Here is a 22,608-nt window from a genome sequence, read left to right on the forward strand (position 1 = left end):
CCGGCGAGCAGAAACGAAGAGGAGGCGAGACGAGGGAACCCCGAAGAGCCTCCACCCGTCTCCATGTGGCGGCCATTCATTCACGTTCAAAGGAAATAGCATTTAGACGATTAGATCGATGCCACTCGTTCTGTCGTTAAGTATGAAACCGATAGTTAGCTTAGCTTAGCTTAGCGTAGCTTAGTTTAACTATTTTAGAGGAAAAATGCCCAAAACAATTTCCCAGAGCTTCTAGTGACACTTTCAAATGGCTTATTTTGGCTGACTGAAAGTCCAGAATTATAAAATATATTCAATTTTAAATACCAGACTTTAATGTTAAAGATCGGCGTCCGACATTCAAGATATGACCTTTCTGTATAAGGAGGCAGACCAGCCAGAAGGAAAACAGTCATTCTTCAGCAGTAATTACATAAATGAAAAATCTATAATATATCCGCCTCATCCCGATGATCTCATCTGCAGTCCGGGGGGGATTTTGTCTTTTCATTCAGTGTCTGAAAGACGAGAAGAGAAACAGGACCGCTGATCTCCCCCGCTTGACTAATTATTCGCCCCAAAAGCCGCGATGGATCGCAGCGTCTTACGAAGACAGAGAATATAAAGATTTCCAAAAGGTAATAACTCGTGCACATAAAACCTTATTTTGTGTGAATAAGGTATAATAATAATAATATTATCTTTACGAATGTCAAACCAAGAGTCTGCCATTTAGCATGTTTAGCGAGCTAACGTTTGTTAGCACGAATCAAGACCACGCTTTTAAAATCTCTCATTTTTATATGTCTGGTGGCTTTAAGGAGAGCATATTAATTGTATGTTTTTGTACGTTATTAAATTGTAATAATTTGTCCAAATCCTGGTGGATTTTTTTATTTATTATATTATTCACTTCAACGCGGTTTCCACACGGCACCGCACCAGAAAAGGGGGCGGGGATTAGCGGTTGTCACGTGTCCATCAATGGCGATTACTGCAGCCATTTGTCCATTTGGAGTGAACGCCGATTGTAACGAGACATAAACCAGATGCCACTGGTTGTTAGTGGGCTTGTCCAGTGGGAAAAGGAGCTTCAGATTAATCCTCTGGGGACCACGAACATGTGTGTCCATGTCCAGGGTAGAATATATTGGTATTGGTATTAAAACCTGGCAGACGTGAACGTGATAATCACACGGCGCCGTGTCGAGGTTCTCGGAGGAGCGCCCTGGGGAATCTGGGAACGCCGCCATGAAAAACCAGAACTGTGTCACCGGAGTATTAAATCGTTAAAATCAGATTATCACAGAGAGTTCCTGCAGAGTTTACACACGAGGAAGAGGAAGTGAAGAGGGTTGGACCATCGAATGTGTGCGTGTTTCCTGGACGTGTGTCGACGTCTCTCTCTCTAGAGGCCAGGAGCTCCCTCACTGTTACTAGAACCTTTTCTTTTGGCAAAGAGCAAGACTCTGAATCTGTCATGACCCCTTTTCCACTTCCTTTTTTCCAGTCTGCACTTAATGACACACGGTAGACGAAGGAGTGTGTTAGTGCCGGAGATGGTGGTCGTCCTCGTGTGTCAGGAGTCAAGCGGAGGCCGTGAAACCATCGGCCGATTAATCAATCGGTCGGCGTTTAATTTGCAAAAATATAAGATTTTTTAAAAAAAAGCTGTTGCATTTTCTTCAGTGTGAGAATTTCCTGCTTTTTTACGGGTTTTTCTTCTCTAAAACCGAACAGATTTGTTTATTACCTCAAACTCAAACCATTTACATTATCCCGACATTTATTAGACTAAAATGAATAATCCATTAATTAAGCAGATCATCGGTGGATTCATTGCTAATGAAAACTAAGGGTTATCTGCAGTCTGGGGAATCTGATGAATAGTTTGAAAATGTAAAAAAAAAAGTAATAAATTTGTTGGCGTGGAGTTAGAAAGAAGTGAGCTTTACGACTCGCTACTGGACGCCATCCAATGGTGGCACCTGTCACATTCATCGTGACCTGATGGTCTCAAAGCGCCGGTTCAGAGTCTCTAACAAGTCCACTCACCAGGTCCTTGGACGTGCCCAGCCTCTTGAGCCCGTCCAGGGGCAGCAGGTCGGCCGAGTCCTTGTGTGAGAACTGGGTGGCCTGCTTCAGACGCCTCTGCTGGTGCAGGACGGCTTTATCCCGGATGGCGAGCTCGCCTCTCTTCGTCTCGCTCATGGCCTCGGACCGTAGTCACGATGCTGGAGACTGAAAAACAGAACTGGTGAGTGGAGGGTCTCGTGTGCAGAGGAGGATGAGGAAGACAGAATAAACCTGCAGTCGTTGCCCCCCCCCCCTCTTCCTCTCTTCCTCTCCGTGTGCAGTCCTTAGTGTCCTCGGCAGCTTCTGGGAGCTATTGTCCGGTCCTGAATGCTCCTCTGATGTAGATGAGCATCTTCCTCACGGTGTCGAGATCCGTGCTGTGTGTTCAGGCTGTGGTGTAGACTGAGAGTGTGTTATCTCCTCTCCCCTCAGTGCTGTCTGTCCTTGGATATCTCTCTCTCTCTCTCTCTCTCTCTCTCTCTCTGAGCCCTCCTCTTTCCGTCACACACTCAGACGCATGCTCACCTCCACATGTTCTCACTTGGCTCTCAGCAGAGGAAACGCCAAAGAGAGCAGGACTGCATGCAGAGCGTGGAACACTGTCATCTACGCAGCTACGATATATATATATAAGAGCAGGCTCTGTGCATCTTTGAGTCTTTGTGTCTTGTTGTTAAAGCCCAACTCAGTGGGCAGCAGTGGAGGTGTGAGAGGCTTCTCTGGGCTCTGACCCCGCACACAGATGATCAATCACCATCACCGATGGCAACCATTGATTTTCCTCTCTCTGCCTCCCCAGTGGGAGCCACTGTGAATTTTAGAGAAACACAATTTAAACGACGCGCCCGTCTTTCCACACCGACGAGAGCTAAAAATATTAAATCCGTCTGCGTTCGTGACCTCGATGACACATGTTTTTAAAATGCCAATGATTCAGCCTGCAGGTATATGGAGGAGTTTAGTGTTGATGCTAAAATTAAAGACATAATATATATAATATATTAATATATGCTGTTTATTTTAAGGAGACAGTCCTTGTGAGGGTGAAGTGGAAGATACTGTAAGATATTTATTGTTTAGAAAGCATGTGCTGCCCTCTGCTGGTCGCCCTTTTTTTTTTTAAAGATTAGAGCAAAATATAATAATAAATAAAATATATATAAATACTGAAACCATTGCATAAAAAAACATAAGATACTGTATACAATCAAAATTAATAATTAAAAAAAATATATAATACTACATAAAAGCCAGACTGAATGGGTTTTTAGTTCCTGTTTAAAAATATATGTATTTAAATTAGTTTCAAAGGCTAAAAGCACCAAATCTTTGTTTGTTTCAGCCTGAGATGCATCAAATATTTAAATTCTGTCAACACGCTGAATTTAAATGGTACTTTATGACTTTTTGGAGGTGACGCTAACCATGTTATGAATATTCCCGACGGAGAAATATATATAGATGTTTGAGTTTTAAATGACTGTAAAATTGTCAAATATTTTTATGGAATTAAGAACAGAAATTGCGCATCATAAACAGCACAAATAGCAAAAACAGACCCCCTGAACCACGTCTTTATTATCGTGACCCCCCCCAAAAAAACTAACAAATAAGTAATGCGGAGAGAATCTGAAACCCACTTGAATCGAACATGGAAAATGCAGCGTGGACATAAATAAAACTTCAGGCTTTCAGAAATCCATTTCGTCTTCGAGGCTCATTCGTCACGTCTTCTTTAAATCAAGGGAACTGAAATGTACCTTCGTGAACATAAAAATAAATCAAAAAAACGCAGCAGTTTTTTGGTCGGTTGCTGGCAATAATAACAAAGTCTTGCATTGTTTGCTTTTTTTTCTCCTTTGTTTTTGTGTCACGTTCCGTTAACTGAGGTCGTAAAAAGGCACATCGTTCACGCTTTAAGCTTAGCTTAAAAGGTATCTCTGGAAAAATAAGACTGTGCAAAGTGTACACACACACACACACACACACACACAGGTTAAGCTCCCTCTCACTTCACCCATAACTCTGGCAGTGTAAAACCAAAGCCATTTCTTATGATTATCTATGTTCAGTTCATCATATTTTAAGGTTGCTATAGTGAACTCTGGATAGATGGGGTACGCCAAATGCCATATTTGGAGTGTAAACATTGGGAATATTGTGACCCGTAGATTTTAAAGGCATGCTGTGTGTTTGAGTGTCGTGCGTCACGTAAATAATAATAAGATAACACTGATGGTCTGGAGATTGTTCCAGAATATTTGTCAGCTGCGCAATAAAAATTAGAATACTTGCGACCCGTGCTACCTGTCCAGGTGACTGAGCTTTTGGAAAGAATAATAATAAAAAATAAGAAGAAGAAGAAATAAAAAATATATATATAAATATTCTTATTATAAATATGTATATATATATATATATATATATATATATATATATATTATATTAATAAATAATGTAATAAATATTTTTTTATTGTGCAGCAGACAGAATCTGAATCAGATTATTATAATAAATTATTTCCACTGTGACTAATTAATATATGAGAGGCACAAACTGGGGCTAGCTGTTACGATGCTGTTGACCTGTGGGTCATGGCGCTTCATCACTTTTCATACTTGTCATTGTAGCTTTTTGTATTTTGCATCCACGGCAGCGTGTACAATGTCGTGCGTCTTTCTTTCGTTCTCTTTTTTTGTCGAGGCACAAAAGGTCACAGGGCGTTGCACCTGGCAACCGTTCCCACCAACGCCACACAGGCCCATTGTGTGCGAGAACAAGCGAGCCACACACTGGCCTCCGGTGATGCCGCTATGGGGCTCCACCAGCTTGTTGAGTCTTTCCCGTCAGCACTCTCACTCACAGCACGTTGGGGAGGTAAAGCGAACACAGCAGCATGTTCTGACCCAGAGCCGGGAAGCGCCGGAAGGCCTCCCAGGCGTCGGAGAAGATGTTGTACTTGAGAAAGACGCGGTGCTCCAGGCTGGTGGGCAGGCTGACGTCCCGGCTCATGATGTACACGCCGTCGTTGTGCAGCGTGCACGTCAGGTTCAGGCCCGACTTGGACGTGTTCTCCTTCAGCTGGACCCACTCGCCCGTGGAGACGTTGTAGGACTGCACCGTCAGCACGTCCTCCGTCTGGCTGGGACGCCGCTGGCCGAACTGCAGCTCGTGGGTGTAGCCGCCCACCAGGTAGATGGTGTCCTCCAAGGAGAGCATCTGCTGCTTGCGGATGTGCGCCGAGCACGTCCGAAACACCGTCCAGGTGTCGGAGGCGGGGCAGTAACGGAGGACGCTCGTGTTCCTGTCTGTCAGACACCAACAAAAATAAACATGTCAAAACTCAAAGACGGGAAACTGACTAAGCTTTTTCTCACTAAAATGTCCGGTTTCAGAAGACGTGCAGAGCACAACAACTACCGTCAAGAATAGAACATATATAAATGTATTCAAATAATAATAATAATAATAATATGATCAAACTAATTAGGTGTATGTTTAAACCAGACAAGCACCAATAAATACAAACTTGTATGCAGCATGAAGGGTAAATAAAAAGTGAAGCAGTCAAAATTGCACATCTTTTCTTTATTAAAATACACATTTATTTCATAATATATACCTGTTTTTATTCTACGTTATGTTTGTTTACCCTATTTATCTTAAAATGATGTCTAGATGATTGCAGTGTTTATTGTTTATTGCCATGCACCCTCAACCTCGTCAAATTCCTTGCATGTGCAACGTCCTTGGCAATAAACAATTATTGTGCAACAGATCGTAACTGTAAGTGTGTGTGTGTGTATGCATGCGTGTGTTTTGAGTTCACCTCTCGCAGTGTATCCACCCATGACGTAGATCATCCCCCGGCATTCGCAGGCGGAGAACTCGGCCAGCGGGTCGGGCATGGAGGACACACAGGTCCACCAGTCCTGCTCCGGGCTGTAACACTCCACCGTGCCCAGACTCTGGCCTCCGACCGCGTACATCTTGCCCTGGACGGCCAGCAGCTTGAAGTTGGACCTGGAGGAGAGGACGCAGTATGAGACATGACAGCAGGAAACATAAATATGTTAAGTATATTTAATCTTAGCATACTTGAGTATACTCGAAGCCCTACTAATCATAAGTATACTTAAAGTGGGCTGTTTTGAAACAACTAATTGTGTACTTAATATATTTAAGTTGTGATTAAATGGTAATTAAGTACAATTTGAAGTGTATTTTGTATATTTTTTTGTGCTAAATTGGAACAACTTAAAGTATACTTAGTACAATTTAAGTACATGAATGCATGTGCAAATATGCATGCCGATAGTTCACTTAAATTATATATATTTATTATTTTAAGTATATTTGAAATATATTATGAGTATTTTACAAATATGTAAACATCACATTGTTAATATATTTATATTGTACTAATAGTATATCACAAGTATAATTTTAGGATACTAATAGTATACCAAAAGTATACTTTTAGGATACTAATACCACATTATAAATATAATAATATTGTTGATAAATACCAAGTTTAAATAAAAATACCACATTTTTTTGGGAATTAGCAAGTAAACTTATTCACGCTATTATTTTAATCTATTAATTGTATTATTATTGTGTACCTCTTCTGGTTGAGCGGAGCCACCTGGTTCCACTCGTTCCTGCAGGGGTTGTAGCAGTGCACCGCGGAGACCTCCTGGCTGCTGGTCCTGTAGCCGCCCACGATGAACAGGTAGTTGTCGAGCACCGCGGAGCCGTAGCCCCGGACGTTGATCATGTCTGGGGGCAAGTTGTTGGCGAGGGGCCTCCAGCGCTGCTCCAGCTCCCCGTACCGCAGCATGGACCAGGGTTCATCCTGGTCCGGCATGTCCAGGGAGAGGCAGGTGAAGTCTCCGACGGCCACCAGGGTGGCGGTGCCCTTCATGCGCATCTCCCTGACCTGCCCTCGGACCGCAGAGGGGAGGCCGCCGAACTCCGGCCGCCTCAGCGTGGGGTGGTAGTAGCAGCTCATGTATTTGAGGCACGCGCGGCGCAGGTCGTGAGTCCCGTAGACCTCCGAGAGGCTGAACAGCTCCACGCAGTTGTCCAGGCGGATCTCCGAGGTGAGGAGCTTGAGGATGGAGGTGACCTGGAGGAAGGAGGCGGTCTCGATCAGGTCCTCCAGGGTCTCGTTGACAACCTGGACCTTGGAGGTGTTGATGAACTCCAGGACCAGCTCCAGACCGGGGACGCTGAGCCCCCGCAGCTGCACCGAGTCCTCCGTGGACTCCCTCATCCCGGAGCTGTACAGCGCGCGGAAGTAGTCGCTCTTCTCGATCAGCTTCTTTTTATCCACCTCGTAGATCTTGTCCTCCATGACGATGGCGATGATCTGCTCCGATGACATGGCGGAGATTGTGTTGTTGTTGTTTTTCTTCTTCTTCCAGGCTTTTTGTTTTTGCTTGCCCCCCTTTTTTTGTCAGCCTCCTGCGCGAGACACTGTTTACATTTCACCGGCGAGGGAGCCCCGTGGCCGGTCTATATATGGTCATGTTGAGCCCACAGACCGCCGTGGAGCAACTGCCGTTAGCCGTTAGCCGTTAGCCGTTAGCCGTTAGCCGTTGGTTCAATAATGGAGTTTATTTCTGGAGCCGACATTTCTCATTTTAAAAGACTTTTTGCGGGTCCAGTTGTTGAGCTGTCAAATTTCAACTGTTTTGATTCTGCGCTGCACTGTACGTCATTTCCGGTTTTCTTTTTTTTTTTTTTACTTCTTCGTGGGGATATATTTTTGTAGCGCTGCTGTGCGCTGCTGCCACCTGCTGGTGGATGGACGAATAGCGTTAAGACATTAATGTCATTAGACATTAATGCTAGTGTTCACAAAACAACATTTTAAAAACACAGATTCATTGCAGCGTGGGACATCATCGTGTAAAGGGAACAAATATTTAAATTTAAAGAATTAAAATAAAACTAGGAATAATAAAAATAGAAGGTAACTTAATCAACAAGGCTACAATAACATTTTAATTGTGACATGCACATTTGGTTATTGTGTAGTGTTTAATACCTTATATAATAAAATATTGAATACATTCACTCATCATTTCCTTAAATATTTTTGACACCTGTTGTTTATATTTATTTATTATTATACAAAAGTACACACCTAAATTAAAGTAAGTTTCCCAGCAGAAATGTACAATTAGCTTTAATCGTGGACTCAACTCTCATCCTTTTTCCATAGGAACACACTTGTTTTAAAATATGGATTTCAGTACACTGGTTTTACACCAGTGAGAGTGTATTCTGTATGTTAAATTAGAATTAGACGGTTTACTAGAATAGTTTACGTACTAAATGTCACCACACTCACAGTGCAGAGTGTGAGAATAAATGTTCAGGTAGTTGTGTTCACAGCCCTGTTTTTGTTCAACACACATTTGTTTTTTATCACATTGATGCCGAGCCGAGGAGTGTTTATTCAGTCTTATTGCAGATGAGGAGATTTGACTGCACCGTGGACGTCATAAACGTTGCATGTGTGTATTATTTTAATTAGTTTTTTTAGGGTCTTGTTTTTGAATATTGGTTCATGTCTTAAACAAATAACCGAGTGTTTGAAAGGTGGCATGCAAATATATTGACCTCTTCTTGTCTGACATGTTCATTAGAAAACCTCATGTTCCTAAAATGGGACTGAGCCAGTCAGTAAAACTCTCAGTTTGAGAACCAAAAAACATTCCTCTTGTAAATATTTTATTTTGAAAAATGTAATAATTAAATAAAGATAAAAGAAATCTCCACCAGTTAGATTAATTTAATTCTCACTGTAAAATAAAGTGAGTTTAGAGCCTTTGTAGGAGATAATATTGTTTTTACCAGTGGAAAGTGGATTCATACTTATTGTGATGCACAAATCATCATAAACAATAACACTGCATTGTTTGCCCAATCTTAGTGTTAATCTCCAGCTCGTAGTCATTTGTCGGTGCAGAGTTATAATAAGATCAGCAGCCAGCAGGCAGGTCGTCTACTTCCAGCTGTCAATCAAGATAACGTGCTTTGTCACACGCTGGCGTCACTGTCTGAGGGTTTTATCTGAGAGAGAAGTGAAGACACCAATAATTCACCAGGCTGACGCCGACAGCAGAGCCTTCAAAATAAAAGCATACAACTTGATATTTTTTTTTTTTAATAGGATGCTCTAAGATTCTAATCACAGCTTCACTCGTGTTAATGTTTTAGATCTGAAATAAATAAATAAAGTAGCTGTGAACTCACTTTTATGAATAACAGCATATAGTTTTATTTGTTTCACTTTAGTAACGTCAGGGTGTAAAAATGCTGTGTGTGTGTATAAATACGTTAACAATTCTTAGCCTGTAGACATGTGCAGACACAAATGAAAATGAGATTTAAGATGATGTTGGTACAACACATCAAATGGTAACGTTCATGTTTAATGCTGTGTAGACGGTCTCTTACAAATATAATAAACTAATAACAATTACAATTATAGAACTTATCAAAAGTCAACTCTCTTGATTAAGACTTAAAATAATAGGTCATAAGAATAATAACACAAATAATAAGAGTATTACATTAGCCTGTATACCGTACCACATATTTTCGTTCTTCAAATCTTTATTCTAAGGACCGAAGACACATGAGTTTTAATTTGAAAGTCAGGACAGGAAGTAGTATTTGTTTGGTTGTTCACACTGTCTGTCTTCATGGTGTCGTGGGTGGAGGGTGAGCGAGAGAGACGCATCGATGACACCGACACACACACGCTCCCCGCTCGGCCTGTTTCATGTTTCTGGCTCCAGTCAGCGGACGGCCGGCTGTTTGTGATCCGAGCTGAGGATGCCGGAGCAGGCGCGGGCCTCCCGGTCCCCCCGGTCCCCCCGGTGCCTGGCGCTCATCATCACCGCTCTCACGTCATGTGTGTCCGCCGACCTGCGGCCGTGCCATGAGGTGAGTGCTTTGACCGTTATATCGTCTCTATTATATCTCTATTATATCTTATATTATGCTACTTTTTAAATAATTATTCTCATCTATTAAATACTATTGTTGCTCCCATATTTTAATGCAAGAAAATGGCCATGCATGCATGAGTTTGACAACCACATTAAATCCAACCCTCTAATGCACAATTACAATTAGCCCACTACAAGTCGTTTTCCATCTTTTATTTGTTGATTCAACCGTAATTTTGATGCAAGAGCACACGGTCCCCCGCGTGCATCTGATCGGCTTCGTGTTGATAAAAACGCTCCGTGACGAGATGACGCTGGTTCTGCGGGCTTTGCGTCTCTCCTGCCGGCCAGCCCGGACCGGGATCACCCGCTGATGGGGAAAGAGAACCGGAGCAAAGCTGCTTTTTGTTATCCATCTTTTTCATGGAGCCCAGAGGCAAAATGAGGATGTCGCATTTAAAAAAAATAAAAATAAACATCCACATCTTAACACTATTAATGTCAAAAAAATAATTAAAATATTCACATTCTTTAAATAAACATCCACATGTTGACACAATGTATTTACAAAATGATTAAATTATTCACATTATTTAAATAAATATCCACATCGTAACACAATTTATGTAAAAAAAAAAAAAAGTAAATTATTCACATTCTTTAAATAAACATCCACATCTTAACACCATTTATGTAAAAATTCATTTAAATCTTCAAATTCTTCTGTGCCGAATGTTAGATGAGGACATCTTTACCATTGTTCCATTCAATAATAAGCTAAGCCAGTAGCTTGTTAGCTTAGCTTATCTTAGCATAAAGCTGGTGCACCATAACATGAAGTTTTTACATTTTTTCTGCTGGAAAACAGGTGAAATCGCCACTAAGCAAGTTTTTTATTAAATGATTGGTTAATCCAATTGTGTATTATTAAGCTTAGTGCATAACTAAGTTCCCCAAACAATACAGATTTCAAAAGTGCAGACGGATATATAAAGATATATTAAATTCTACAGAATGAACAATACACCAGTGGCTTAAAAAATAAACAAAACAATAGTATGCTACACGCACAGTACGAACAGTAAACAGTTCTGTCATATTTACACTATGTTCAGTTGAATTCGGTCAAATATTTCTATCTTCCAGTGAATTTGTACATTGATGGTCTAATTTACAGGTATTTCTTTGTTTTATAGATTATCTGGATGTGTTTGTTTTTTTTGTCATCCAACATTCAATACAAAATATCAGCAGATCAAAAAGATTAGCGTCCATCTTTTCTGTCGTCCGCACAAATCCCCCAAAACCTCCGGTCCTCTAATCTCCCGACTCGGAGAGGAGCTCTTCACGGCGTTGAATTGTATCCCCTCTCCCCGCTCCTGCTTTCTTCCCATCAGTCTCCATGACAACCAGCATGAGTCACCCGGGAGACCAGCGAAACATATCAGCCCATGTGCTTTTTATTAGTGCCCCCCCCCCAACGTTGGACCCATTAGCACCTGCAGCGGCCCTCTTGTTTGTTTACTGGGCAGCAGATTGTCCTGCTATACACGTTAAAGAAGCTCTCATCCTCTCACGTTGTGTGTGTGTGTGTGTGTGTGTGTGTGTGTGTGGGGGGGGGGGGTCCACACCTGAGGCATCTACCTAAGGGCCACGTCTATATGGCTGTACATATAATATCCAATAGCAATAATAATTTCAAAAGCTGTTAGCCTCTTTGCGCTAAGCTAAGCTAACCAGCTGTTGGCTTTTTCCAAAAATCCCGACAAAATATCTCCAGCACAGTTTCTTTTTATTTTTACTGCTGGTTTTATTTATTTAATATAATGTTTTGGTCTAGATTAAGATTGTTTTGACCAAAATGTTGTATTAAATATTTTATTCTAAATTCTTTTCTAAAAGAAAGTGCTTAAAAAAAGAACATTTAATGAGCCTCGATAACATGACACAGAATGTAAAATAAAATTGTTCAAAGGCATTTTGAGAACAAATATTAATATAAGCGGGTTTATAACCTGTAATGTAAATACGTTTACTAGATTGAAGGATAATAAAAACCCACTCTTATATGTCATCTTTAGCTCTCGTTTCTATGGCGATTGAAAGCAGTTAAGTTGCTTTGGACAAAATGTTCCTCCTAAATTAATTTTGAATTAGATCATAAATGTCACAACCGGCAGTCCTTGGGAAGAAGCGACTGTGTGGACGGCTGCCGGACCATTAGTGTTCAAGTGGGTTGGTTGCCGTGGTGATCGGGGTCAGCCACCACTTTTACCCTTGAAACCAGCTTTTGTCCACATGTGAAACCAGCTTCGTGCATGCAAAAAATAAAAAGTATGATTCTTTTCCCCTTTTATAGGATATAAACTCAGTCTAACTCAGTTTATTTAGATTTAGTCTTTTGTTTGCTACTTTTTTATTGTATTTGTGTTTATTGACCTCGGAAAGGGATGGCTATATAGGAATGGGAGATGTTCCTCCGAATGGAAAGATCTAAATATAGTTTATAAAAAAGAAGCACACGACATTAATGTGCGCACCAAATGTAGTCGCAATCCATCCAATTCAAAGCATCACGGGGACAATGAATGTCTGTGCAAAATGTCATGCTAATCCATTAAATTGCTGCTGAGATATTTCAGTTTGGATCAAAGTGATCGAGTGGATGGTGCACTGATCCTTTGTGTGTGTGTGTGTGTGTGTGTGTGTGTTCTGCAGACCGACTACTACTACCAGTACACAGAGTGTGACAGCACAGGGTCACGATGGAGGGTCGCCATCCCTCTTAGTCCGAGCTCCTGCTCAGACCTTCCATCTCCAACCAGAGGAACAGACTGCTGTAAGTACTGTGTGTGTGTGTGTGTGTGTGTGTGTGTGTGTGTGTGTGTGTGTGTGTGTGTGTGTGTGTGTGTGTGTGTGTGTTTTTCGCATGCCAATATGACCCTCTTTCCTCTCACCGCCTCCCAGCTTTCTCCTGTCCGGCCGGGATGTTTTTAGAGATGAGCACGCAGCAGTGCACGCCATGCGCGGCCGGCTCCTACTCGCTGGGCAGCGGCCTCCGTTTTGACCAATGGGACGCCATCCCTGCAGGCTTCACCAGCCTGGCCAGCTTCTTGGACCCCGGGCCAAGGGGAGAGGACGTTCAGGCGTGCAACAGGTGACGCGTACGCCCACATGCACGTCCGTTCCCAGTCGAGTGCTCAGCCGTTGTTTGTTTTTATCTGTTTTGCTGAGTGTTTTATTCTCCTTCTCCGTGATGCAGCTCATCGTGGACGCCACAGGGCGTGTATCTGGAGTCGAACCGCGACGAGTGTACAGTGTCTTTGGTTTACGCCGTCCACCTGGAGAAAAAGGGCTCCATCTCCTTCACCTACCAGTACCCCGACAACAACATCTTCTTTGAGTTCTATGTAAGCGCCTTTAAATGCTTCAGACAATATAATATGCTCTGGTATTTATTTATATCAAAGCTAATGTCGGCTTCCTAAATGGTGTTTTATTATTATTATGCCACAGAAAGTATCCTGGATTTGCCTAAATCTGCTTTAATAAACTGCACAGGTCAAGTGAATTAATTTATAAAGAGTTTTAGGGTGCATTGATTGTGTAAATACTATACTAAGTGTTTCTATCTTAAGAGAAATAATAAGTTAAAGAAATAGGTAAAGGAAATTAAGCTCAACACCTCTTCATGCCTGAAAGCTAAATATGAAGCTACAATCAGCAAATGGCTAGCTTAGCTTAGCATAAAGAAAAAGTTAGCGTGTCTCTGTCCAAATCTAACACAATCAAACTATAATCACCTTCTTAAGCTCAATAATTAATACGTTAAATCTTGTTTCTGTAATTTTTACAAAAACTGGTCACGGTGGCAACAAGCTAGCCTGCTAGCTGCTCCCACTAGTTGCCAGTCTTTGTGCTAAGCTAAGCTAATGGTCTGCTAGCTGTAGCTTCATATTAAAGAGACAAATATAAGAGCGGTATCAATCTTATCATCTACTGTAACCCCCCTCAAGAAAACCAATGTGTCCCAAAATGTCACACTATCCTTAGACAGGGACATTTTAAACTGATAGCGTCTTTAAGTTTTAATGCTTCAAAAATGACGGAAGTATGAAAAGTTAAAGACACTATTATCTCAAATATCATCCAACAAATCCATTTATATCCCTGTTTAATTAATGAGTGCAGGTTTATTGTGAAAAGAGTGAGAAAAGCAGCTGTTTTGGCTCAAACTTGTCAACATGTGTTCAGGTCCAGAACGAGCAGTGTCAGGAAATGGCTCAGACCGATGACCAGAAGTGGATTAAAATCACTAACAATGGAGAATGGGACACACACAAAGTGAGTATCTGACTGCTCGTGTTAGTAGGGAAAAACATTATGGGGTTTGTGTGCTTCACCCTGTGCATGTTGTCTTTGTTTTTAGGTGAATCTGAAGTCCGGTACGAACATCCTCTACTGGAGAACCACCGGCATCCTGGTGGGAGGGAAGATGGTCAAACCCGTGCTGCTCAAGAACATCCAAATAGAGGGTAGAGCAAAACTCCAAAACACACAATTAAGCCTTCGTGAACTTAGCTATTTTACATTTTTATTTTACATTTATGACAGATGTGTAATAATAATAATCAATTGAAAGAACCCTTGTCAGATATAAATTGCTCTATTTAAGTGTGTGTGTGTGTGTGTGTGTGTGTGTGTGTGCTGCTACTCCTTGGTATAGGTGTCGCCTACACATCGGAGTGTTTCCTGTGTCGGCCCGGCTGGTTCAGCTCGGCCCCCGGCTCCTCGTCCTGTCAGCCGTGTCTCAGCAACACTTTCTCCACAAAAGGGGCGTCGTCCTGTATCAGCTGCCCCGAACACCACTACTCACGTACGTGTAACGCCACTACTTGGCTACTTTACTGGGTGAACTATAATAGTTCTTAGTTATAAAAGGAAAAGGTTTGCACTCAAACTGATTTGTGTTAAAGTTGTATATAAAAGGCTAATATAATCAGCTCACTGGTTGTTGTTTCTGCATCACTGTGAACTGGATCATCATCATCGTCTCCTCGTCTTCTTCAGATGAGGGATGGGCAGAGTGTAAAGTGAGGCCGCCGTGCTCAGAGAAGGATTATTTCCAGATCCACACGGCCTGCGACAGCGAAGGGAAGGTCAGCAGCATGCACACACACACACGCACACACGCACGCACACGCACACACACACACACAGCTTTCACGTTGAGACGCACATACTTACAAACAAACCCCAGAGAGTTTTACTATCTGGAGAAATTGTCAAAGATAAATTGACAATTTGGTTGTTTTTACTTTTAATTTCTTGATTAACCCAAACAAAGCAAAATATTGCAATGGAAACTACAACATTTTTTAATATATAGACAACATACATATAAGACAACTACAAAAACCCATGATTGGTTTAACATTCAAAACACAATCAGAGCTGAAAACTGTATTTATCCACTAAAGAAATCACACTAAAAACACTTTAAATCTTATTTTTACACGACTTACGCACTATGATCAACATAAAATGTTGTTGCCAAGTACGTCACACATTTGGCGAGGTGAATGGTGCATAACAATAAACAAGGTGCATTAGTATGAGACATAATATTTACAACAAAGTGCATGTTAAAACAATTATGTTATTAAATCTTTGGTCTAATTCATTTACCATAACGCCTCCTCATTCATACAGGAGCACAACGCTGACTGTTTTTACTGCATCGCATTTCATTTTTTTCAAGTCTCACAATGTGATGAGTAAAGGAAATGATGAATAGCTTAGTTGACGTTTCTCACGTCACCTGATCCAAAGTCAACCGCGCTGGCGCTCGTCCACGACCTTGTGGCCTGTTGTGATTCACGTCTCTGAAAAGCGCCGAGTCAGACTGATGACTGTTCTAGATCAAAAGAGAATCCCTCTACTGTTGTTTTTAATGCACCTCAGTCTGCGACACCGCCATCTGTACGACATAAAAATGTATTTGAGCAACGTAAATCCGCCGGTTACAGACGCAGGTGTTGTATCGTTGGGTGGAGCCAAAGATCTGTGTGGAGAACATCACGGGGGCCGTGGAGCTGCCCACGACGGTGCAGAGCGAGCCCTGCCCTCCATGCAACCCCGGCTACTACAACAGCAACAGCAACGACTGTCTGCCCTGCCCACCTGGAACCTACTCCGATGGCACCTACGGTACACCTGCTCACACCTGGCATGTCCTGTTACCGGGGCAACCGCAGCTTTTTAATCAGTATTTATCTAAGGAAAGTTAACTAAACATCCAAAACAGAGGTCGACCCAGCTGTGTTATCAACTCCTGAAAAGATGGTTCCTGTGCAAACGTAAGCTGTCTAAATAAAGCTTGTGTGTGTGTGTGTGTGTGTGTGTGTGTGTGTGTGTGTGTGTGAGTGTGAGTGTGTGTGTGTCAGTGTGCATTGAGTGCCCTGCAGGTACAGAGCCAGTGTTGGGTTACGAGTATAAATGGTGGAACGTGCTGCCCTCCAACATGAAGACTTCCTGTTTCAACGTGGGCAACTCCAAGTGTGACGACATGAATGGTGAGCACTGTAACACTCAGCGGACTAACTACTAACTCACTAACTAAATTAATAAAATCTACAACTATCAACCCACCAACCACTTAATATGAAAGCTACTAACTAATGCTACTAACTACCTACTAACCACCTATTATCTACTAACTATAACTAACTATACCTACATACTACCTAACGATTACCATACAACTATCTATTAACTACTTACATTTACATAACTATGAAAGTAACGTAATACTCATGACCTACTATATAACAAAGTAATTGATTACCTACCAAGTATTACTAATTACTAACTACCAACAACCAACTACCCAAATTTCATTCTCGATCTCGAGCTTTCAATCGAGTCACATGATCTTCACCAGCAATTTATTCAGGACCTAAAACCTCCTGAAGAAGATCATGTGATGAGATCAAGAGCTACTTAAATGCACTTTGCGGTGAGATGGTTTTCTCCACCTCAAGTCTCCACCCGGGGCACAATTATTGGCGAATGCAATGAAAACGGCATCGTGCACGTGCACAGATCCAGAATCAGCGAGCTGTAACGCGCTCTGCTGTCCACCAGGGTGGGCGGTCGCAGGAGACCACGTTCGCAGCGGAGCCGGCAGTTCAGACAACGACTACCTCATCCTCAGCCTGCATGTGCCCGGCTTCAAGTGAGTACGGAGAATCTGGAGGTTTTTGAGCCCGATGTAGATCTTTTTTTGGAAGTAATAACCGTCTAAAATCCACATTTCTGTGTCCGTCTCACCTGAATCTCCACTTTTTGCTTCGTGTTCCTGGCTACAGGGTCCCAGCATCACTCTCCGGCATGACGGGCGGTGAGTTCGGCTGGATCTCCTTCGTGTTCGAGACCATCTGCTCCGGAGACTGTGAGCTCTACTTCATGATGGTGTGTGTGTGTGTGTGTGTGTGTGTGTGTGCTTTTGATTGTGTGTATTGTGTGGTTGTGTGCAGGACTAATTAGGGGACTTGTATCACCAGTTTATTTCTCCAGTGTTCTGCACATCTTGCATTTGATATTTTCCCACCGGCTAAACTGTTTTCACTGTGACGTCGCCCCCTGCAGGATGTGAACCGGAAGAGCACCACGGTGGTGGAGTCGTGGGAAGGCAGTAAGGTGAAACAGTCGTACTCGCACAGCATGACCAGGAACGCCTCCGTCACGTTCACGTGGGCCTTCCAGAGGACGAACCATGCTCTGGACGTAAGCTGAAGTACCTTCTTCCACTTTAACGGCATGCCTGTGGATTTCATTCCTCTGTATTTATTGATCGAGAGAGGGAGTCGTGTTTTTTGGCTCCCCAAAAAACAACAATATTTTGACCCAGACTGAAATATCTTCACATTCATGATCCCCAGAGGATGACTCCTCATGATATTCCCGTTAGAATGAAATGTAGTGCCCTTCTAAGAATTATTATCACTCTCCTAATCCTTAAACTTTGAATCTATCCCCATCATAAGGTCATACTTTTTAATATGGTGAAAATAGAACGTTACCTGCATGTTAGCATATCTTTTTAAAACATTTTATTTATTCTGTGTTAGATTTATAGTATTTATAGCCTAGTTTGTAATACCTGTTTTAAAATGGGCTTTTAAACTCAAATTCAACAATAACGCACAATTTTAGTATGTTCACGTTAGCAGTACACGTTACCGGGCCGCTAACGTGGCTGCAGACTCCAATAACCACATCATTTTCATTATTAAAATAGTTTTTGATATTTTGAATTACTAAATAGTTTTCTCTATGCTTTGTGTTGTTTGAGCTTTCAAACATAATTCACTGGCGGTACGACTATGAGGAAGTGACAAAATGCGACGTTACACTCGCTTTCATTCGATATCAAGAACATAAATGTACTTCAACCACACGTGTCTGTCCCCGTCCTGCGTCTGCATGTTTGTAGGTGCGTCGCTACGTCAGTGACCTGGTGAAGCTGTACTCCATCAGCGTGACCAACGTCCTGGACGGGGTGGCGTCGGCGTGTCGGGCCTGCGCTCTGGTGCCACAGAACTCCCAGCGAGCCGGCTCCTCCTGCGTGCCGTGCCCCGCCGGTTTTTACATCGACACGGAAACCAACCGGTGCCGGGAGTGTCCGCCCAACACACACCTGGCGGGGCGCCACACCTACGGCCAGGATGCGTGCGCCGCCTGTGGGCCTGGAAGCATCAGCAACAAGGTATTAAAAACAATCCTAGTTTTGATACCTTACTCTGAAAATATTGGTCGATTTTTTTTCTGCTAAAACCTTTTTATTTTTCATTAAACAAAATAATCAATATTTTAAAATATTACAAAAATAAAGCCGCTGCAAATGAACTTTCACTTTCAGGAACACTCTCGCTGCTACAGCGACTGCTCCTTCTCCCACACGGAGAACAACCGCACGCTGACCTTTGACCTCAGCCCCATGAGCGACGTGGCCTCGCTGACCATCGGGCCGAGCTTCACCTCCAAAGGCACAAAGTACCTTCACCTGTTCAACATCAGCCTGTGTGGCCACGAGGTCGGTGCCCCCTCGTTCTTTATCAAATATTAAATGTGTACCTTTCTTATTTTTGTTTTTGTGTAGAGTTGGTGACTTAATAGGAGACTTATTCTGTTATTAACCATTGTTGGCTGAAATGCCTACAATTGGTGGTTTTTAATGTTGGATTAATTGTGTATTTTAGTTGTATTATAATGCCTCTAATATTTGGATTTATAGTTTTTTTGTGTCAGCATTACTTCTCTTTACTCGCTTCAAATATTGTGTATTGTGGATGTTTTCCAACCAGAATTCGTTAATTATTCCGGCTGTAATACAAATTGACATTTTCCTTATCTTGTTTTGAAGATTTAATCACAATTGGTGCGATAAAAAGACACTTTTTTGTATTTTTGTTGCAAACCGTAACCGTAGCAACTGACAGATTGCCCCCCCCCCCCCGCTATCTGCTCCAGGGGAAGAGAGCCGCCGTCTGCACGGACAACGTCACCGACGTGTCCAGCAAGGACGAGCAGAGCGACTCGGCTCAGCTGGTCAACTCGGTGGACAGCTTCACCTGTCAATCAACCATCATCCCAGCGGATGGGCGGGGTTTCAGGATGGCCATTTCCTCCCAGTCCATCAGCCTGGCGGACTCCTTCATGGGTGCGACGCTTTGTTACAGACGGGCTCTGTGATCATTTACCTTTTTTGTGACGTCGCCTTTTCATATCGCCGTCCGTGTTTTCTTTCCAGGAGCAACCGTGGACTCGGTCCTGGATTGGGTGGACGCCAAACCGGATCTTTTCCCAGGAAAATCCAAGGATGTTCCGGACATCAACTTCTTCTACAGGTGCGCTATGAGACACAGAGGCAGCAGCGTGAGGGAGTGTGCCTCTGGTTTTTTTTAACTGTTTGTTCCCCTTATTTTCTTTTCAGGTCAGCGCAGGCGACGGCTTCGTGTGACCGGGGTCGCAGTTCGGTCATTACCGTTCGCTGCAACCCCGAGAAGTCCGAACGAGGAGAGCTGTCGGTGCCCAGGTGGGTCATAATGTACTCTGTGGATGGAAATATGAGCGTGAACATGACACAACCAACTGTATTTAATATACATGAAGTACAAATATGTTGCACTGCAGGCTTTGGAAATGCTAAATGACTTGAAATGACACAAAAATGAACATAAGAAGTTAAATCATGTGATAAAATTGCTTCTGTTTGTGCAGCTCCTGTCCCGCGGGAACGTGCGATGGATGCACGTTTCACTTCCTGTGGGAGAGCGCCAGCGCCTGTCCGCGCTGCGCCCGGGACGACTACCACCGGATAGAGGGGGCGTGCAAGAGAGGCGTCCAGGTGACTCGCCTGCTGCAGTCTGTCTGTATCTGTATCCGCATGAATAACCAGCGTAGAAATTATTGACTAATTATTCAAGCAACGGCCGAAATATATCTGATAATCGGTTCAGTATTCATATTTATTTCCTCAAACCCCTAATTAGTTTTTTCTGTGTCAACATGTAAATGATTCAGTTTTACTTTATTAATTGCATTATTCACTTTAGACTATTATTATAATTCCCTCAGATGAAAACACAACATGAACACTCTAAAGGTTTAATTTAATGGCACAAAATAAACATGTTTGATTGAAATAACCCATATAAACAAATCCCATTTATCAAAACTAAGATAAATGAGACTAAATTAGCAAATAACATCCGCTCTGAAATGTGGTGGTAAAATAAAGAATCTTCTCTGCATTTAAAATTAGACTAAAATTTAAATTGATATCAGATCGTCCTTCTCATGCAAAACAAACTAAACTCACACTCCTGCTCATTTTAGTTATCAATATTTGTTTCCTCCACTTTCTCCAGGAGACTCTGTACATGTGGAACGAGCCCAAGCTGTGCACCAACGGAGCGTCGCTGCCTCCCCGGAGCTCCTCCCCGTGCGAGGCCATCGCCCTGTGGCTGAAGGTCGGGGTCGGCGGCGGAGCCTTCGTCGCCGTGCTCCTCGTCTCCCTCACCTGCTATTTCTGGAAGAAAAACAAGAGGTTAGAGGCAACCCGGCAATCTCAGCCACGAGCCAACATGCTCATTAGGATTACTTTGAATTGTTGTTTAAAGGCGGAGCCATCTCCATGTCAGAATACACGATTCATATAATCTAAATGGGTGACGGCAGGTTTTTTTGGATGTGAACGCTTAAAATGTAGCTTTTTGTGACCCTTTTATCGATATTGTTTCACAACCAAACCAATGTCATCGAAAGAGGATTGTGTCATTTGAATGTGTTGTAGAGGTCTGAAGAATAAAAGGGATCGTTTGAGTGCTCTTTTTTAGAAGCATTTTGATTTTAGCATTAAACTATTGTCATAAATGTGAGTGTTTCCAGTTTAAAGACGTGTTGGTCTATCGTACCTCGAAGCGCCCACACACTGGATGTTGCCTCCGCCCTAATAACACGTCGTCCCTGTGGTCTGCGTTCAGGCTGGAGTACAAGTACTCCCGGCTGGTGATGTCTGCCAACAAGGAGTGTGAGCTGCCGGCTGCAGACAGCTGCGCTCTGGCTGAAGGGGAGGAACCCGACGACGACGTGGTCTACACCAAGAAGCCCTCGCTGCTGGGGAAACTCCGGGCCATCGCTAACAAGGTGAGACTCTTGACCAGGCACGAGGTCGCCAAAGGTCACCACGGCGATCCATCGAGTATGGCCGTTGATAGATTTAACGTAACATCTTTCTGTGTCTTTCAGCGCGATGGGGGAGACCGCTGCGAGTCCGTGCAGCTGAACTCCTCTGAGTGTGATCGATGGGTCCTGGGATGAACACTGCCCTCCTCCTTATGTATCCTCCCCTCCCGACCCCTCCCCCCGTGGCTCTTTATTGTGGGGTGGCACCAATACAGACCTCCGTTTACACTGGAAAACATTTTAATGCTGGGAAAAAACTAGACAATGTCTTTTTCCTCCTCGAATAAACAGGGAAACACACACACACTCCTGGTCTTAACGCCATGGGAAGCTCAAGGAAGGCCACTGAAAGAGAAAAAACATGCTTTTAATGGGTTTTTTTGTATGTTTTGTATTTTTATTTGGATATTTTCTGTTCAAGGGTTACGTATTTATGTTAATGTTATAACGATGAACCTTTATTAAAGTCCTATTTGACTTTGTGTGTGGATGATGTGTACAGTGTATGTGTGACAGGTGTATACTATATACAGTATATCGGACACAAGTAGATTTTGAATTATTCATCAGAAATATATTGGCAATTATTTTTGATTAACTTTTTTATTTTCCCAATTTTAATTTATCTTTAATAAATTTGAGGTTTTTAACAAAACAAACATCTCTTAACAATTTTCTAAATATTTTTTTTTTTTTACAAACCAACGGTTCAATCGATTAACGGAGAAAACAATCAGCTTTTCGGTATACTTTTAGTTTAACATCCAGGGGTCATTGCCCAGCCGGTCCCCTTCTCTCCAACCCCCGACAGACACGCCTTCACCCCCGGGTC

At 42.6% G+C, this 22,608-nt stretch overlaps 3 protein-coding genes across 4 annotated transcripts in view; 1 reads left to right on the top strand and 2 right to left on the bottom strand.

Moving 5' to 3' along the window:
• The window catches only part of nrip2 (nuclear receptor interacting protein 2), a 15,447-nt gene extending 12,877 nt beyond the window's left edge, over window positions 1–2,570 (bottom strand). The window contains exon 1 of one of the 2 annotated variants that reach the window (XM_034526532.1): window positions 2,035–2,570. In XM_034526532.1, coding sequence (XP_034382423.1) covers window positions 2,035–2,190 — 156 coding nt within the window. In that variant the 5' untranslated portion in view covers window positions 2,191–2,570. The remainder of the gene's footprint in view (window positions 1–2,034) is intronic. The other variant, XM_034526533.1, reaches the window with a different exon arrangement.
• Window positions 2,571–4,525: 1,955 nt separating this feature from the next.
• klhl42 (kelch-like family, member 42) lies at window positions 4,526–7,870 on the bottom strand. The gene is made up of 3 exons (XM_034526201.1): window positions 6,681–7,870; window positions 5,885–6,078; window positions 4,526–5,363 (listed from the first exon to the last, which is right to left on the bottom strand). Exons 1-3 carry the CDS (start codon window positions 7,442–7,444, stop codon window positions 4,915–4,917), a joined length of 1,407 nt encoding a protein of 468 aa, XP_034382092.1. The 5' UTR covers window positions 7,445–7,870; the 3' UTR covers window positions 4,526–4,914.
• A 1,891-nt stretch (window positions 7,871–9,761) lies between these two features.
• On the top strand, window positions 9,762–22,428 carry LOC117726272 (UPF0577 protein KIAA1324-like). The gene is made up of 22 exons (XM_034526451.1): window positions 9,762–10,020; window positions 12,744–12,864; window positions 12,993–13,182; window positions 13,288–13,435; window positions 14,280–14,369; window positions 14,455–14,560; window positions 14,752–14,901; window positions 15,096–15,184; window positions 16,055–16,235; window positions 16,472–16,600; window positions 17,172–17,262; window positions 17,396–17,498; window positions 17,676–17,813; window positions 18,523–18,795; window positions 18,949–19,122; window positions 19,560–19,749; window positions 19,840–19,936; window positions 20,023–20,124; window positions 20,310–20,436; window positions 20,960–21,138; window positions 21,575–21,737; window positions 21,840–22,428. Exons 1-22 carry the CDS (start codon window positions 9,910–9,912, stop codon window positions 21,909–21,911), a joined length of 3,024 nt encoding a protein of 1,007 aa, XP_034382342.1. The 5' UTR covers window positions 9,762–9,909; the 3' UTR covers window positions 21,912–22,428.
• Window positions 22,429–22,608: the final 180 nt, after the last annotated feature.

This window comes from Cyclopterus lumpus, chromosome 23, assembly GCF_009769545.1.
Source record: "Cyclopterus lumpus isolate fCycLum1 chromosome 23, fCycLum1.pri, whole genome shotgun sequence".
NCBI lineage: Eukaryota > Metazoa > Chordata > Actinopteri > Perciformes > Cyclopteridae > Cyclopterus > Cyclopterus lumpus.